This window comes from Pimephales promelas, chromosome 11 (genome assembly GCF_988280905.1).
Source record: "Pimephales promelas chromosome 11, fPimPro1.hap1.1, whole genome shotgun sequence".
Classification (NCBI taxonomy): Eukaryota; Metazoa; Chordata; class Actinopteri; order Cypriniformes; family Leuciscidae; genus Pimephales; species Pimephales promelas.
In genome coordinates this window covers 26,353,929-26,366,522 of record NC_142779.1, presented here as the reverse complement: position 1 = coordinate 26,366,522, position 12,594 = coordinate 26,353,929, and the positions used below count along the sequence as shown (strand labels likewise).

The window sequence follows — 12,594 nt, the reverse complement described above, 5'->3', positions numbered from 1 at the left end:
TTTTTTTTTTTTTTACCATATTTTTGATCAAATATATGCAGCCAGGGTGAGTTAAGACTTCTTTCAAAAACATTAAAAAAAAAATAATCGTACTGATGACAATATTTTGAATGGTAGTGTACAAAGAACAATATCTTTCCTATATTTTTAAACAATATTCATGATAATAAATGAAAGTTATTGTAGCTCAAACAGTAGAGCGTTGGTGGTTGCAACGCCAAAGTTATGGGTTCGATTCCCAGGGAAATCAAGAACTGATAAGAATGTAAATGTGTACCTTGTATTGCAATGCTTGGTGTAAAAGCGTCTGCCAAATGCATAAATGTAAATGTATATTTAGTGGGGCCGAGCTTGTTGACTCAAGGACAATTGCCTCTTCTTAGAACCTACCTACAATACATCTTTCAATGCGACGTCCTTTCCAACCGCATGTATGAAATCGCAAGGCTTTCTACGACAATGCTGCCGCCCTGCAGAGCAGTGCAAGCACAGGCCGGGAATGAACCGTATGACCTGAAGCCGATGCTTTCCCACGACAGATCTGGACCGAGTCCAGGGTGAACGTGCCATGGAGACAGACTATCAAAACTCAGACCAGCAGTCCCTCATTGTCTGTGTCTCTCTGTTTGTCCTGTTGCTTATGTTAGCTTTCCCTTGATGGGTCTGGCTGTCTGTCCCAATTTGTTATAGCTACCAAAAACCCACTTAGTCATTCATTAGACATTTTTTTTTGGAGATCTCTGAGAAAGCATTTGGACCGACCGTTCAATCAAAACAAATCAGTACAAAATTGGGGAAAAAAAGTCAATTAAAAATACATTTGTGTTCTAAAAATGGCTTTTATATTACTTTCTGCTCTTTCCTTTTTAGTGTGCAGTAAAGGCCAGGCGGTGAGTGGTCAGTACAGGATGTTGGCTAAGAATGGCGGCTATGTGTGGGTGGAGACCCAGGGTACCGTCATCTACAACAGTCGCAACTCCCAGCCCCAGTGCATTGTGTGCGTGAACTACGTCCTGAGGTAAGGCAAAAAAAAAAAAAAAAAAAAGAAAGGTGACAAAGCTTGGGATGTGTTTGTAAAGCATTTGCACTTTCTGTTCTCAGGCTCATCAAGACTTGTAATCCAATTAAAGACAAAAAAATTCAGCTTAAAAGGATAGTTCACCCAAAAATAAAAATTACCCCATGATTTACTCACCCTCAAGTCATCTTAGGTGTATATGACATTCTTCTTTCAGACAAATACAATCTGAGTTTTGTAAAAAATGTCCTGGCTCATCCAAGCTTTGGCAGTGAATAGCTTTGTTTCGTTCCATCAAAGTGCATCCATCCATGTTAAAAATGTTCCACACGGCTCTAAGGGGGTTAAAAAAGGCCATTTGAAGCAAAGCAACGCGTTCGTGTAAGAAAAATATAAACTTAAAAACTTTATTGACTAAAACAGTTGGCTTCCGGCAGACGGCCCACGCAGGTGGACTTGCGCCAAAAAAGTAACACTTAATGATGTACAGTGTATTATGTACGAGTATCGGAAGATTTGACACCTCTCACGGTTCAAACAAACAGAACTGGGCAACAAACTCAAGCTCCTCCAACATTTCTCTTTAAAAATTGTCGTTTGAGACTCCTAATTCGTGACTACTTTTTTGTTTTGATCTATCCTCTGCGCTTCTACATTCGCCGTGCATCAAGGCTCACTGTTTCGTCGTAAATCTATGCGTACGGCTGCCTGTCGGAAGCTAGTTATTGTAGTTAGTAAAGTTTTAAATATTGATATTTTTCTTGAATGAATGCATCGCTTCACTCCCCAGAACCCATGGGGCACTTTAATCATGCTGGATTGACTTACTGTATGGACTTGTTCACTGCCATTACCAAGCTTGGACGAGCCAGGACATTTTTAAGATAACTCCGATTGAATTTGTCTGAATGAAGAATGTCATATACGCCTAGGATGGCTTGAGGGTGAGTAAATCACAGGATTATTTTCATTTCTGGGTGAACTATCCCTTTAAAGAGATGCTTCACCCAAAAATGAAGACTATTGCTGTGTCTGAAACCGCTCACTCGTTCACTCATTCACTAATCCCTATATAGTGTATGGCATTTGAGTGCACTATATCTGCAAGGAGTGAACGAGATGAAGTGAGTGAATTCGGACGCTGACGTTTACACTGTGCGTCGGAGAGTTGGAGCTGTCGCAGAAAAGGCTTCGTCACGCGTACTGATAAAACTTATCTTAAAATAATATTAACAACAATAACAATCATAATGACTTTATTTTGTAATTATACCTCCGTGCCAGCTTTGTAGTTTCATCGACTGAAATTGTACATCAACTCTCACGTTCACAGATGACGTGTTGTCGAGCGCCCTCCGGCGACCGTTATTATGTTCAAAACGACGATTAACGGATATTTTTCAAATCCTCCACTGGATGTAATGTAATCTCTGGTTTAAACTTGCTCGCGCCGAACTTTCATGCGCGCTCAGTTCTCTCCGCATTGGATTGTGGGAAATAGGGCTTCAGCGAGTGTACATCGAATGTACACTCGAATTCAGAGAGGATTGTGGGTAAAAGTAGTGAATGAATGTAGGGAATGATGTCGTTCACTCAGAATTCGGACACCACTACAAAATGGCCGACACCCGATGTAGTGCACTATATATTGAATAGGGAGCGATTTCAGACACAGCCTATGATTTTTTTTTCTTCTGTGGAACATAAAAGGAGAACGTTTGATGAATGTTCACACAACCCAAAACTCGTCCTTTTTCTCTCATCTTCACTTTTATACCGCAGTGTTGTATGCGATGTGACACATGAAGCTATCAACCTTCAATTGTGCTTTCTTTTCATAGTGACGTTGAGGAGAAATCCATGGTCTTCTCTATGGACCAGACTGAGTCTCTGTTCAAGCCTCACAGTTTGAACAGTTTCTTCAGTCCAAGTAAAAGAGCCATGGGCAGTGATCCTGGTGAAGCGCTCTTCACCAAACTCAAAGAGGAGCCCGAAGACCTCACCCAGCTGGCACCTACACCCGGTGACACAATCATCTCTCTTGACTTTGGTGAGAACAATATATATATTATTATTATTATTATTATTTTATTTATTTTTTTGCAGTTTTGACCCAATATGGGCTTTATAATTGTACTGAGAACAGGCAACAGGGTGGCAGAAAGCAAATTAAACATACAGCAGCTGAATACTTAAGAAATAACATGCTCGTTTCTTTTTCTTTCTTTTTTTTTTTCAAAAGTCAAAACAAAATATCAAAAGATATATAGGCCATTCAGAAGTTTGCAGGTTTTTTTTTTTTTTTTTTTTATAAAAAAGCAATACTTTTACTCTACAATGACATTTTAAATTGATCAAAAGTTACAGTAAAGATATTTATAATTAAAAAGGTTTATATTTCAAATAAATGCTGTTGTTTTGAACTTGCATCACTGTTTACACATCTGTGTATAACACTGATGAGAAATGTTTCATGAAATGTTTCATGAGCACCAAATCATCTTATTAGAATGATTTCTGAAGGATCATGTGACACTAGAGACTGGAGTAATGATGCTGAAACTTCAGCTTTGACATCAGAGGAATAATTTAGATTTCAAAATGTATTACAATAGAATACAATTCTTTTAAATTATTATAATTCACAATAAAACTGTATATTTTGGTAAAAAAAAAAAATGCAACCTTGGAGAGCATAAGAGACAACTTTTAAAAATACCAATACCTCACAATTTTAAATGGTATAGTGTATATTGCAATAAACTATTAATATAATAATGAATAAATATTGAATAATTACTAAAATATATAAACAAATAATTTCCAAAATATTTTTTGGCAATATACTAATTTTGTATTGTATTAAAGTAAATATTTTTTTAATTAAAATACAGTAAAAAAAAAAAAAAAAAAAAAAAAAATGTAGGGACATCGTGTCTAAATTTCCTGACAATAATTATTGAATTTAAATAATCTTAATCTTCCTATTGTTATTTTAGCATTGAGATGAAATCAGTTTATTATTATTATTATTAAATTGACCCAACAATAACCGGTGTTAAAGAGACAAACATGTGCAGGGTTATCAGCTAGTGTAGTCTCAAAAAGACCAAAAAAAAACTAAAAAAAAAACAGTTAGTTAATCACCCTGGCTGAAATATTACTCTGTCACTGTTTTTAAGCCACATCTGACTTCCTGCAATACATATATTTTCTTCAGGTGGGCCCCAGTATGAGGAGCACCCAATGTACAGCAAAGTGTCTTCGGTTGCTCCTCCTGTTTCTCACTCTATTCATGACGGCCACAAGCCGAGCTACGCTGGAGACATGCCCAAGATGGCCGCCACTTTCTCTGTGCCTCAAGCTCCGCCTCCCAGTAGTGCTACTTCCAGCCTGAGCAGCTGCTCTACGGTAAACTCAAATACTAAATCTTCTTATCCTCATATATTTCGTTGATCACTGGTCGTTGTACATTAGGTCTTGCGTATCTTATATGCGTATCTTATATATATCTTATATATTGAACAGCCCAGCAGCCCCGGAGACTACTACATTGTGGACAGCGAGCTGAAGGTGGAGCTGACTGAGAAACTGTTTTCCTTGGACACACAAGAGACAAAGACTACCTGCAACCAAGAGGTTAATACATATTCAGTCTGTAACATGAATAATATTTTATTAATATTTAAAATGATAGTTCACCCAAAAATGAAAATTCTTTCAGCATTTATTCACCCTCAGGTTGTTCCAAAAGAATATGTGTAACCTAACAGTTGATAGGCCACATTAACTTCCATATCTATCCCTACAATATCTTATATGCTTAAACATCTGCAGATGTTGCTTATGACTGCACACTGGAATTCTTTTTGTAAATTTGGTAGTAAATTTAACAACAAAGAAAAAGTAAGTAACGCATTCATTTACACACTAAATTCTGAAAAGTTTTCATACTCTTCAGCCGCTGTTACTAGCTCTAAAATGACGTTTGGGAATTAGTAACACACACAATAATGTAAAGGACAAAAACTTGACAAACGTCTTGAAATGCATCAACTGAACAATGTTTGGAGGTGTGGTAACCATAGGCCCGGAGTCAATTATTCCGCTTATACTTTGAATTATGGACTATGTGCACGTTAGCATATGCTAGTTCCGGCTGCGAAACCGATATGGGGTGTCTAGTTTCCGGTAGCCTGATGGACGACGTAGAGGATGTATGTTTCTCCAGATGTCTTGAACATTTGCCGAATATTACAGTCGATTATGTTCATCGACTGGCTAATGATTTTCCTCCAGCTCCCCAGAGCAAGAGAGAAGGGGTTTAAATATTACATTTCTCAGTATTTGCATCATTTTGAAGGGAACGTTAAGTCACAACAACATCCATGCTCAGACTGATCTCATGAAATTGCGTATGTATGACACGTATCACGTATTTTTGGCATGCTATCAACACGCATAATCTCTTTTCAGCGTGTTTATGAATACCGTTGACTTAACGTTATTATTGTGTATATATATATATATATATATATATATATATGAAGAGTTCAGATGCAAAAGCCTCTAAATGCCATTTGAAATTTTCTTCTTTAATGATGATTTTTATCAAACTTGTATATTTAAGTTCAGTAATTTCACTTAAATGGCAATGATAATTACCTATTAATTGTTATTTAAGTGAAATTACTGAACTTAAATATACAAGTTTGATAAAAATCATCATTAAAGATGAAAATTTCAAATGGCATTTAGAGGCTTTTGCATCTGAACTCTTCATATATATATATATATATATATATATATATATATATAGCATATGACCTACCTCAACCCCAACCTACCCGTCACTCCTACCATCCTAGGAAAAAATAAATATCGCTCCCCAGATGTAGATTTACATTTTGTTTTGTTTCGCTCGGACATTTGACGGCGTGTACATACGCGGTACACGTGGAATCACTCGGACATTAATGTTGCCATGCTACGTGCTCAAGCTATGCGATTTGGTAACTGTTCTCTCTATACATTATAAAATGCGAAATCATGCGTTAGAAAGTGCATTTTCCAGAACAGTTTGTGTTGGCCATTGTTTTGTTTATGATGTTCAGAGGCTATGTTGTTGACAACCACTATCGTCATATAGATCAGTGTTGACAACCACTATACGTCATACAGGGAGTAAAGGTATCCGACGTTGGTTCGTTCGTTATCAAGGTAGGCTGTTTAACACATATTAGGCTGTTCACACATATTTCTAAACAGGTCTCCCTTTCAAAATATGTTCTAAACCCAGGGCTTCTCCTGGTTAAAGGGTATAATATAATAAATAATTAGTAGCCTAAAAACTTCCTTCTAGTTGTCATGGATACGCTCCACTCTGTGAAGCAACTGCTTGGGTGCGGTGACAAAATGTGAAATATCGTTTACTTTTCACAATGCAGCAGCGCCTGGCTCCACCCAAATATGAGTGAAAACTGTGTTGGTTGACTTGACAATGAACAAACGAACATAGTTTTAGACAAATATATTTAGATAGCTAAGCTTTAGATAGCCGGTCCACTGATGTAGGATGTAAACAACTAGCCTGGCTGCGCCCGCCTACGCACTTCCGCTCAATTTCATTTTCCTTCAGTACTGCGTCTGGGACCGCTCCATATCCTTAGGTTTCCAGAAATCAATTTTTTGTAGGACCAATCAGCGAATAGAGGGAGTGGCTGAGAACGATGACGTTGATGTAGTGCGTCAGTTTGAGTGCAGTAATGGCAGCGGAGAAAGACGTGAGAAAAGCTATTCGGTCCGTTGTTGGAAAAGAAACTGCAGAATATACAGAATTTAAAGCCGGATTGTTGTCGTCTCACCTCTTGTTGCACAACGGAGGACCAAGTGAAGGAGGCAGAAAGGTTGGAAGTTTGTGCTGGGCAGCTCGTGCACAATGACCGTGACATTTTTGGACTTTAGCCTGGTGTTCGCGGTGTTCGGAAGCCCCGAGTCCTGGCTGCTAAACTATTGTTGGAGATCCGCTCAGGAGTCATGTCAGTCGCTCAGATTCCCAACAGTAAATTTACTGATTCTTGTGATGAACATTTTGAGCCCCTTTGTGCACTCGTACAGGAGGTTGGTGTGTCAGTTTTACATGTTGTAAATCATACAAATTGGTTGTGATTAAAAAAAAAAATTTTCATAAATAAAAATTTGAAAACCCATACTTTGGAGACTATATTTGATTTTCAGTTTTAGATGTCAATGGTTAATTTGTTTTAATAAAAAAAACAACTAAATGCCATATAAAAATGTACAAACACATACTTTGAATACCATAATTAAGGTAATTAAGAAACAAAAATACGTAATATGAAAAATTGTTGTTTATTACACATCTGCAGACAGACTGATCATTCACTGTAACTTACAGCATTGCTGAATAATCACTGTCCTTCATGTCAAATATACATTTCGAATTAATAATTGTTCCTAGATTAACAAAACCTGCAGCTCTCGTTGACTGAAATCCTATTGTAAATGTAATCCTCTGATCATTCGGAGTTCGGACTTGTTGTTTCTTTTACTGTCTATGGTTTTTTCCAGCTGTTTCGGCGCATGACATACGTCACTCACGACCACACATTAGCGATTGGCTATGGCAGATCGTGAGTGACTCTGGGCAGATCCAATAGATTTGAACTTTAATAGTGAACCCGCCTACAAGGAAGGAAACGTTTCTCAATTGAGGGAGGCCAGACTCTCTGTACAAATGAAATGTATGTACGAGAGTCTGGTAGAACCAGGCTAGTAAACAACGGCAACCGGAACCGAAGTACCCAACATCCGCCCTCAAGGCGGAAGTTAGCATTTTTCTCGTGCACATAGTCAATTGAAAAAAGAATTCATATCCGTGAAAAAAAAAAAAAAGCACAAACTCCGCTTTGAGTCGTGGCCACATTACCACCTCGAGTGTGCATTATTTTTCTAATAATTCAATGGCCTGAGTCAATAATTCCTTACATATATTGTGGAGTGCTCTCAGTGTGTGTATTTATTTGTCATTTTAACTGTTGGAAACATTGCGTAAAACAGTGGATTTCAAGGATTTCTTATCCCGTTGCGCCTATACACTATAAACTATGATCAGCGACCTGTCGACATCAAGCTCCAAGCATCATGACAGACCATAAAAGTTTACTAGTCGATTAGTCTGTGCAACCTCTAGTCAATATTAGATTCAGTGGGGAAAAAAAACAGGTGTTGCACATAGATTTTATTCTTTCTGACCATGACCCTTCCAGACTGACTTGAGTGATCTGGATCTGGAGACGCTAGCTCCCTACATCCCCATGGACGGTGAGGACTTCCAGCTCAATCCCATCTGCCAGGAGGAGCCTGTTTCTGAGGTCGGAGGCCTGGTAACTAACAAGGAGAGTTTCAGCAACATTACAAGCCTCTTCCAGCCCTTGGGGTCGCCTTCAGCAGATCCCTTCCAGCCCAACATGAGTTCAGGAAGGGATGAGCAGAGTGTCAACGGGGGATCTGTGGAGTCATGGCCGTCTGTTCCCTATAGCAGGGGTCCCATGCAGATGCCTCCTTACAATGATCCCGCCAGCACCCCACTGTCCTCTATGGGAGGGCGTCAGAATCTGCAGTGGCCACCTGACCGTCCATTACCCAGCAAGGCTGGAATGATGGATCCTTTAGCTGCAAAGCGCTCTTGCCAAACCGTGCCAGCAAATCGAATGCCATCTTATTTGCAAAGGTAATTCTGCATATTACAGGATGTTTCAGTAGAATTTGCATTGGATGACACCTGTGTTTGTTTTGCAGGCCCGTCGAGAACTTTGCGCAGAACTACAGAGATATGAGTCCAGCTCGACTTGCTCTCGCTAACAGTTTCAAGCGCTCGTTCACGCAGATGACCACGGTTGGTTCATTTTTAAATTGAAATGGCATTATTTGCTAAGTTTATTAAAATAATACACTTCCAGGCAAAGGTTTGGATATTACTTTCCACAGTTTAGAATGATAAACTTCAATGATAACAAATTTCCTGTAGTTTTTAGCATGAATTTCTAAACAAAAATCTTGAAAGAGTTCCAATAGGCACATTTGACTATTAATTTTTGAACACAACTTGCATAAGTTATGAAGCGTAAACATGTCAGCTGTGTCAATTTCTTATTTTTAATAGTAAAATCGTTTCGATTTTATTGATGTGTGAATAAAACATTATTTCAAATGCACATATCGTTCAATAGTCAATCAATAATAATTCAGTTAGCTTTGTGGATTTTTGTATGAAACTAACACTCAGCTTTCAAATTCTGTCAAATTTAGAATTAAATTATAGCAATAAATATGATCTTTAATGTTGCGTGACAGATCCTTGTAGTTGCAGCATCTATTCCTCTTTGCTAACATGAAATAAACAAGAATGAAAGTATTGGAGCCGTTCAATGTCGATGTCTCATTAGTCAGCTAGAAACAAATTTTGCGTTTAGCAAAATATAGGAACAATATTCCAAAATTATAAAATAAATATTTGAAAAAATAAAAAGTTTAAAATTATTTTTTTAAAAATGTGCCTTATATGTGCGATTGAAATGTTTATATTCAGCTTGAGTTATTGAGTTTTGATTAAATTAATTTGGTTTTGGTTTTCAGCCTATTGAAAACTTACATTTTGGTTTTGGTAAAAACAATTAATGTTTGCATCACTATTTTTTAAGATCATGACTAATATGAATTCAGTCTGGTCCAGTATATCCAAACATTTGCCTGATTGTATTATATATATATATATATATATATATATATATATATATATTCAATCCCATATTTTTGTTTAAATGGTACATCTTATAGTATAGTCTTACATCATGCTATATGTTTTAGGTTGAGACACCCGCCACTAAGTCACAACAGACAGTGTGGAAGAGACTTCGGCATGAGAGTTGTGCCGTCATGGAGAGGAAATCACTCGACACTAGTGCTTTGTCAGGTATTACACTGAAGATTGATTATAAGGCCGTGTGTCCACCAAAGTGTTTTTAGCCAGCTGAAAACGCTAGACGCTCTGCTGAAGATGCCATGCTTTGGGCACTTGAGTGCGTTTTGGCAGTGCAGCGTTTTTCCTGTTGAGACGTTTCGTTGCTATGATACAGAATATCTGCAGCAGAGTTTACTTGTAACTGATTTCGCAGATAATTTGTTTCGTACTAAAAAAAAATGTTTGATTTCGCAGATAATTTGTTTCATACTAAAAAAAAAAAGTTCATCCATTTTGTTCAGTTAGCTCTGCTGGTTAATGTCGTTGTATAGAAAGAATGTTGTGACAGTTGGTCGGTGTGGTATTAGTCCCGCCCCTCCTCCACTGTGATGGACTGTGATCGGTAAAAACGCTGGGCGCCCGGCGCTTCAGTGTGGAAAAACCACTCAGCGCCTCGTTACGCTCATGGCGTTTAAAAAACGCGGCGCTCCCATTAAAAAAAAAAGAAAACATACGCCAGGCGTGTGGAAAAACGCTTTGGTGGACACACGGCCAAAGTGGTGTTTTTAAGAAAACTTAAAAACAAACTTTCAAGTTTTGTGTAATTTTTTATTTACCTTGTAGCTGGTTGGTTTTTTTCATGGTTTTAAACTGGGACAATTTCAGAACCAAGGCCGCTGAAAAAGTGGATGGCACTGTGGCACTTTATAGCAAAATGTTAGAAGATTTTAGCAGCTGAATGAATAATGAATTTAGCAGCTGAGGAAATGAATCAATAATCAAATATATTCATACCTAGACAAAGACATTGCTCATAATAGAGGCATGGAGCACCAGCACAGGAAGACTCAGTTTTCGGATGATCAGGCAGCAAAGCGCTTCCGAGAACAGTGTTGTAACTACAGAGAGTTCAACATTCAACCTTTCTCCAAAATGGATGGTGAGCTCTTAAATGATACATTCACACATCTGCATTTGTACTTAATGCACTGTTGATGCTTATTCTCTGAACTGGTTGTGTTTCGCAGGAATTGCAAGTCGTCTTATCGGGCCCTCCTTCGAGACCTGCTCTCTGCCTGAACTGACGCGTTACGACTGTGAGGTCAACGTCCCGTTGCAAGGCAATCTTCATTTGCTGCAGGGCTGTGACCTCCTAAGAGCATTAGACCAGGCCACTTAGACCAGTTTCTACATTATCCCACAGAAATGCAGTCCCACTTTACCCAACCCTATCACTCATCTCACCCTCACCAACTTGACAATAACCATCCCAGCTTTAGCACACCTCGGTCATGCCTATACACCCTCTTACAGTCATACCGTACTGTACCTACCTGACTGCATACATGACAAATGTAGCTTTGATTCTATTTTTATTGTCTACATCTTCATAAATTATATACATGTGCTATTTTTTTTAGTTGCGAGACAGTTTCTGAACGAATTTAAGTATTTTTGGAGGAGTTTAAATGTTGTTTTGTCTTCAGCTGTGTTTCTTTGCTTGTAAGATGATTTAAAGGGATACTCCACTTTTTTTTTTTTTTTGGAAATAGGCTCATTTTACAACTCCCCCAGAGTTAAACAGTTGAGTTTTACCATTTTTGAATCCATTCAGCCGATTTTCTGATGTTTAGAAGAATATCAGTAACCAGACAGTTTCTGGTCTCATTGACTTCCATAGTAGGAAAAAATATATACTATGGAAGTCAATGAGACCAGAAACTGTCTGGTTACTGATATTCATCTAAAAATCAGAAAATCGGCTGAGTGGATTCGAAAACGGTAAAACTCGTCTGTTTAACTCTGGGGGAGTTGTAAAATGAGCCCATTTCCAAAAAAAAGAGTGGAGTTTCCCTTTAATTGAAACTGCTTTTAGCATATTTATCTTATATTATCATATAGCATATCTCGTCTTTTTCTCTATCAATGTCGGAAAAAAAGAATCTATTGTAAGCTACTTGTTTTTAAATGTTCTAACTTCTTTCATTTGTTCTAACTTTCCTACCTCTGACACATCATTAAAGACCCCATGAGATCAAAATGTCAGTTTTTAGCTTGTCTATATGCTAGTGTAGTGGTTCCCAACCTGGAGTCCAAGGTGTGTGTAATTCAAAGCCTCTTTATTAAATAATCAATAGTATTAACAAAAGTCTGCATACACGTCCTGCTCTCCTTCCACTCGCTTCTCAACACTTCCCTCACACAAATGGGTTCATTCCAAATGAGGGGTTGCCAGATAGCTCTAAAAAAAGCAACCTAGTCTAATATATATATATAATATATTGTGCTTTAGGTAGAAGATTGTATTCTCAAAACAAGCCACTTAACCTTCTATTGATCTTTGTTTCCTGTTTACATTTCTGGGCTTCGGGGTCTATACGACCCCAAAAATTCATTAATTGTACAAAAAAATATACATTTTTAATCATACAAATAATATATCTTTTCATCTATTCATTAAAAATGTGTTTTTGGAGATATAAAGTACTTTTATATCCATATACCACACAATTCCTCAACTACACTCTTAGCTTTAGCATATGAAATGTTATTTTTTTATGATACATTGCATTTATGCTCTAGTACTAGGCCT

The 12,594-nt window shown here is 37.7% G+C and overlaps 1 protein-coding gene across 1 annotated transcript in view; it reads left to right on the top strand.

Annotated features, from left to right (window-relative positions):
- Positions 1–11,576, top strand: part of epas1b (endothelial PAS domain protein 1b) — a 54,841-nt gene extending 43,265 nt beyond the window's left edge. The window contains exons 8-16 of the mRNA XM_039657097.2: positions 871–1,018; positions 2,860–3,068; positions 4,239–4,429; positions 4,547–4,657; positions 8,308–8,771; positions 8,840–8,936; positions 9,908–10,013; positions 10,801–10,941; positions 11,030–11,576. Of these exons, the coding sequence (XP_039513031.2) occupies positions 871–1,018; positions 2,860–3,068; positions 4,239–4,429; positions 4,547–4,657; positions 8,308–8,771; positions 8,840–8,936; positions 9,908–10,013; positions 10,801–10,941; positions 11,030–11,181 (1,619 nt within the window). The 3' untranslated portion in view covers positions 11,182–11,576. The remainder of the gene's footprint in view (positions 1–870; positions 1,019–2,859; positions 3,069–4,238; positions 4,430–4,546; positions 4,658–8,307; positions 8,772–8,839; positions 8,937–9,907; positions 10,014–10,800; positions 10,942–11,029) is intronic.
- The last annotated feature ends 1,018 nt before the right edge of the window (positions 11,577–12,594 follow it).